Raw genomic sequence first — 5,848 nt, 5'->3', positions numbered from 1 at the left:
CATTCTGCTACCATGTCTTCACATCAAGCAGTGCACCGTTATAACCGAATAAGTCCATTGTATCTTTTTTTGTTAAAGATGCGTCAGATTTGTGGACTCATTATTATTATTATTATTATTATTATTATTATTATTATTATTGTAGCTAGATGGCGGTATGCCGGCATCGCGAGACGCCACAAGCTCATCTGTTGTACAGTTACCTTGTAAGTCTCTGTGACCCGGCACCCACACAGTGTGGGTAATAGGCTTTGAAGCTAACTCTTTGAAGACTTTTCTCCACGAGGTTTCACAAGAATCCAGTGACTAAAAAAATATTTGGCTAAGATAATTATAAAAAGCTTGCTGTGTTCAAACAATGCCCCAATACCGAGAAAATCACCTGAGTTAAACTTATTCCACTCAATAACACTTCTGGCTTCCATTGCCAACTACAACAATTGAACACTCCTAAACCATTGAGCCACTTCACAGTTGCATGCGAAAAGCTACCATTTCGCGCTCATTGTTGAGCCGCCTTTAACATTTAGCCAAAGTTACGGATGAATTATTGCAATGTGCCTAAACACTCAAACAATTACTACGAAGGCTAATCACAATGATCAATTTCATGAAGGCGCACCTGGACGGTTAGTTAGTTGCCAATTTGAAGCGTTCGCGACCGGACGTAAGAGTGGTGTGCTGTGGCAGTAGTGGCTTAGAGGTTTGATATGTAGTTGAAGCGCTAACAAAAGATGTGGCAAGCGTTTAAAGTGTGAATTAAAAAGTAAAAAGTGTTCAAATTTAATTGAAATAAAAGAAATTGTGGAGCAATTATAAATTAAATATTATTATTGTTTTAAATAGCTTTCATAGCGCTTACTGCAGCTTTGTTGAAAGTGAAATGTGCTGGCTTAAACAATGACAAAACGTATGCCACTAACAAACAAGCCATCATTCGTAATGAATCATAATTACGTGCGAGCTTGTTGAAGCAGGTAGCAGAATTGCAATGCAACATACGAGTACTTACATATGTACATACTTATGTATGGGAAGCGCAATTTCGAGTTCAGGCATTACACCGGCAAAAATTCATATGACTTATTTAATTTCATAATCAGTTTCTTTTTTGTTATTATTTCGCACTTCAAATCTTAGGTTGTTTATTAAACATAACTTATTTGCATTTGAAATTTGCATTTATTTTTTTCTTTTTATCTAAGTTGAGTAGCAATTAAAGACAAGTATGTAGGTTTATTTACCCATGACTAACAGACTTTTAATTTTACAAAATTTTGCAATGTTATTTGTGTAAATTGTGCTGATTGTGAACTCGATTGTTCTTACTTAAACGTGCCGCTTAAATTTTGAACATTGTGCAAATACAGCTTTAAAAGAATAAAATAAACGCAATGTATGTTATAGAAGAATGTACTAGCAAGAAGGTTGCAAACTTTTTTTGAGCCTGAGAAACTGAACTAAATACTAGAAATTCGAGACTAATTTTGACCGATCAGAATAAATTCAAAATGTTTGAGATCAGTACGTAACCGGTAACTTTATTTTGTTCTTATTTAATTTATTTTCAATGTAATTTAGAGTTGTCAGGTCTGATTTCTGACTGAGTTTGCCGATTGCTTCAAAACGTTTATGCGTTAAAGTATGCAAAAAAATTACCGACATGAATACGCCGTGCGACAAAAAAAAAAAAAAAACAATTTCAAAACACATGAAGCAATCAATGTACTCACGAAACTATGGTAGTAAAACTGCATTTTTAGTTTTTCTCTTTGACTTCAGGATTATGAAAAAGACTTTGCACTTTAAAAGATATGATTAATTCCAAAAACTATTAAAGAAATTCAGTGCAATGTAGAATAACAATATGTTTACCAAATGAAAGATCAAATTCTGTAGACAAAAAAAAAGAAATTAAAGCGGTGGTTAACTTCTTAAATAAGGTTAAATTGACTACACAAAGAAAAACGTAACGTGAATTTTTCAAACAGAACAGAAACAGAGAAATTAGAACTCCGGGAGATCGTAGTATTGTTGTAATACTAAATTCGAATATGCCATAACATTTATAGTTTCAAATATAGTCAAATCAACTGCCAATTTCTCTAAAATTAAGAAAATCTTTTTGAAAATACCACTGATTAGGTTTTGATAGTTGACAGCTGTCAAAAGGACTATGAATTTTTCTAAAAATAAGACAATATTTTTCAAAATGCCACTGAATAGGTTTTTATACATGCTAATCAGGAATTGCGTGTTTAATTAAAACCTTAAGCGTTTATGACTGGCGAAGGGGCTGTCAATTTCTTTAGATATAAGAAAAATTTGCCACGAATTAAACGTACTATGTTTTAAGGCTCACTGCTCCTGAGTTATGTATTATATTCAAAATTTTTCTGTTGACAACTTTCAATGTCAATTTCATTTGAGTAACAAAAAATGTTTGTTTAGCTAAATTTTATTTATTATATACGACCATATACGGAAGCCCGCGGCTATTCAAATATCATAAACCGGTTAGTAACTGGTCGAACAAATACTTTCCGAATATTCGGTTAACCGAATAACCGATTATTCGAATAATCTTAAGAGCCCTCATACCGACCTATAGTTCTTATATTGCAATAGATTGAATTTTTGGTTAAAAGTTACTAAACTGCTTGTTAGATGCGAAGTTAATCAGAAAATTCTTCTATGGTTTTCTAAAATTATCGTATATTTTCTGCAGGTCCCTTAATAAATTTTGAGAAGAGGATAATCCGACCAGCTCTATATTTACTCTCTATGAATTATCTATTTATATTTTGATTTTCTGCTGTTGATTAAGAAACTCACCCTATATAAATAATCACAAGCAGAATGCGTTCTATAATATTACTTACATTTCTGGTAAGTAAAATAAACTTTATTAAAAAATATCCACTTAAATCTAATACCCCCGACCGCAGCTCCAATGGCAACTACATACAGTCACAGCGTCGGAGAACTCAACTGCTGTGCTCACTAAATTTCTAGCAAATGTTAATCAAAATCTCGCTGGGCTCTACAATCGTGAAGTGTTCGCCAACTGGCAGCTGGAAATAAAAGGACCAAATGACTTATATGCGATCCTGCAGTCAGAGCTTGCCAGCGAAGAGATCATGAAATACATACAAAGTATAGCCGCCAAATGTGCTAAGTTCAAACGCCTAAAAATAGGCAACGAACAACTGCAACGCGAATTAGCGCAAGTGCCCGAAACTGGCTACGAAGCTTTGCCGGCTACGGACCTCAAATTGATGTACATCGTCACCACAAATATGGGTCACATCTACAAGAATACGAAATTATGTGCATTTCATGATCGGCGACAATGCAATTTGACTTTGATACCAGCGGTGCAAAATATTTTGCATAATAGTGACAATGTTTCGGAAATCGAGTATTATTGGTTGGAGTGGCGTCGCAAGACGGGCATGGCGGCGAAGGAGGATTTTGCCACATTTGTGGAATTATATCGGAAGACAGCGCAATTGAATGGTGAGTTGAGCAATTGGAAAGTTTTTTTTTTGTGAATGAACACCTTAAATACATTCATGCAGGCTTTGCGACACCATCCGAGTTTTGGTTCAAGGACCTGGAGGAGGATGGCACGCAAGCGGCTAGCATGTTGGCGCAATTTATGCAACGCTTGCAACCGCTCTTGCAGCAATTTCATGCTCATGTACGTGGCCAGCTGCGTAGGCTATATGGCGAGGAACTGATACCGCGTTATAAGCCGGTTCCACAAAATCTTGCAGAGATTTTCATCGGCAACGCCTATCGACGCGCTGATCCTGAATGGTATATAGAATTTCCTTACCCCGAAGTGGGCATGCCAAACATAACTGAGGGTCTGCTGCGACGTGGTTTGAATAATGCACAACGCGTTTTCTGGAATGTTGCAGACTACTTTCGCTCGCTGGGTATGCCCCAAATCGAAGAGTGAGTGTGCAAAGCATGCATATAAAAAAAAAAAAAAAAAAATTAAATAAAAATATTTCTGCTTTTCAGCACATTTTGGTCCGAAAATGCACGTCCAAAGGCCGATTTGAATGAAGAGAGCATGCGTTGCTGGCATAAGGCTTGGAAATTTTACGGCATACAGCGTGTGAACTTCTCCTATTGCCCGTCGGTGGATGAGGAGCGCTTCTTTAATATGTTCGAGGCCCTTACTGATCTTTATTACTACCGCGCGTATGAAGAGCAGCCTACTCTGTTCGCCGAAGAACCATTTCCTAATTTCAGCGATGCTTTGGGCAAAATGTTCTCTTTGGCCGCCTCATCGCCAAGATATTTGGAGAAGCTGAAAGCCTTGGATCGCGGACTTATATCTAAAGAATTGAGAATTAATCGACTTTACTGGCAGGTAAAACTTAAAGGGAGTACTTGAAAATTTACAAACCCCCTAGGGGTTACTTTAAAGTTGAAATAATCTATAAGCTGCAAAATCGAAACTTAAAAAAAATACATATCCCTTGCTTTGCTTTAGAATACTTTTGTGAAATCTTTTCCAGGGTCTTCGTACTATATTTTTGCTACCCATCTTCTATGTTCTCGATCGTTACCGGGTGGATGTACTTGATGGTCGCCTAAATATATCAGACAATTGTGCTTATTGGCAGCTCACGAGCGATTTTACGGGCGCAGAGCCACCAGTGATTAGAAGTAATGAAGATTTCGATGCACCAGCTAAATTGCTAGTTGAAGTGGATGATCAATATACCAGGTGAGGAAATGGAAAACACAAGTGGAAAAAAAAAACATCTTGTGTAAATTTCTCACCTCATTTTTATTTTATTTTTCATTAGTCAAATTATGAGCACCCTCTTGCAATATCAACTCTACAAGCATTTTTGTGAAATATCTGGTCAATATAAACCTGACGATCCAAATTATCCACTCGATTTATGCGATCTATCAGATCAACGGCAAGTAGGACCCTTAGTGTGGTGAGTATTTAGTTGATGGTTAAAAGAATAAATGAAATTGAGAAAAATTATATCTTATCAATCGAAAAAGGCAAGCTATGTCTTTCGGTTCCTCTCAATCTTACAAGGATATTTTACACATTATGACAAATGAAACTGCAATCAATATGGAGGGTTTACTGGCCTACTATCAGCCCCTGTACGATTGGTTGGTGGAGCAAAATCGCTTGGATGGTGTAGAAATCGGTTGGGAGCCAACAACAAGTGAGTTGTTCAGTCAAAAAAAAAAAAAAAGTTATTAGATATTACAACTGTTTCTTTTTTATTTACAGAGTGCAGTACCGAACATGATGCGGAATAATATATAGTTTAGCAGTTTAGCTTATTTAATTAACACCAAGTTGAATATGTACGTTGTTTAAATGGTTAATACCAACCGTAAACTTCATCTGATTCTAGCAGTACATTTCTAGGCGCTTTTGATTAAATAGATTTCCAACAGGATTACTTGTTGGTTTGAAATAAAAAATTAAAAAAAAAGTATCTTGCCTGCTTAACTTGTACGTATTTATTGTAGAACACATCTATGTACATAAGGGTGGTCCAAAAATAGACCCTTATTTTTTATTTTGAAATCAAAAAATATTTACGGAGTGCTCAAAGCGCTCAAAGTTTTCCATGTACATATTTTATGTGGGGAAAAAACAACTTTTCGTAGAAATGCTATCGAATTCTTGAAAATCAATATTTTTCGATCAGAAAAGTCCGTTTCCGCCATAATAATTTCCCGATTATAATACCAAATTGTTTATTTAACAATTTTTCATGGTAACTACATTTTATAGGTCCGCCAAAACCCCCAGAATATGCAATGGGGGACCAATAAAAAATCTTTGGTA

General features: G+C 35.8%; 1 protein-coding gene across 3 annotated transcripts; it reads left to right on the top strand.

Moving 5' to 3' along the window:
- Positions 1 to 622: 622 nt before the first annotated feature.
- LOC118735546 (angiotensin-converting enzyme) lies at positions 623 to 5,492 on the top strand. 3 transcript variants are annotated; one of them, XM_036465353.1, is made up of 10 exons: positions 637 to 703; positions 847 to 977; positions 2,729 to 2,889; positions 2,949 to 3,519; positions 3,582 to 3,963; positions 4,033 to 4,387; positions 4,536 to 4,747; positions 4,830 to 4,970; positions 5,041 to 5,213; positions 5,282 to 5,426. In XM_036465353.1, exons 3-10 carry the CDS (start codon positions 2,860 to 2,862, stop codon positions 5,308 to 5,310), a joined length of 1,893 nt encoding a protein of 630 aa, XP_036321246.1. In that variant the 5' UTR covers positions 637 to 703; positions 847 to 977; positions 2,729 to 2,859; the 3' UTR covers positions 5,311 to 5,426. The 3 variants fall into 3 exon arrangements, with proteins under 3 accessions (XP_036321247.1, XP_036321245.1, XP_036321246.1); XM_036465354.1 differs by lacking the exon at positions 847 to 977 and having other exon boundaries at positions 623 to 703; positions 5,282 to 5,492; XM_036465352.1 differs by lacking the exon at positions 847 to 977 and having other exon boundaries at positions 629 to 766.
- Positions 5,493 to 5,848: the final 356 nt, after the last annotated feature.

This window comes from Rhagoletis pomonella, unplaced genomic scaffold (genome assembly GCF_013731165.1).
Source record: "Rhagoletis pomonella isolate Grant_MI unplaced genomic scaffold, Rhpom_1.0 Rhpom_scaffold_00003, whole genome shotgun sequence".
NCBI classification, from domain to species: domain Eukaryota; kingdom Metazoa; phylum Arthropoda; class Insecta; order Diptera; family Tephritidae; genus Rhagoletis; species Rhagoletis pomonella.
Note: the sequence above shows the minus strand (reverse complement) of the source record. Positions and strands in the feature narration are given on the sequence as shown.

Bases quoted from the DNA above. Each gene is read 5' to 3' on its own strand.
- LOC118735546 (XM_036465354.1), top strand. From the start codon at position 2,860: ATGCGTTCTATAATATTACTTACATTTCTG. The intron at 4,748-4,829 runs GTGAGGAAATGG...ATTTTTCATTAG, and splicing joins GTGGATGATCAATATACCAG to TCAAATTATGAGCACCCTCT. The intron at 4,971-5,040 runs GTGAGTATTTAG...CAATCGAAAAAG, and splicing joins CAAGTAGGACCCTTAGTGTG to GCAAGCTATGTCTTTCGGTT.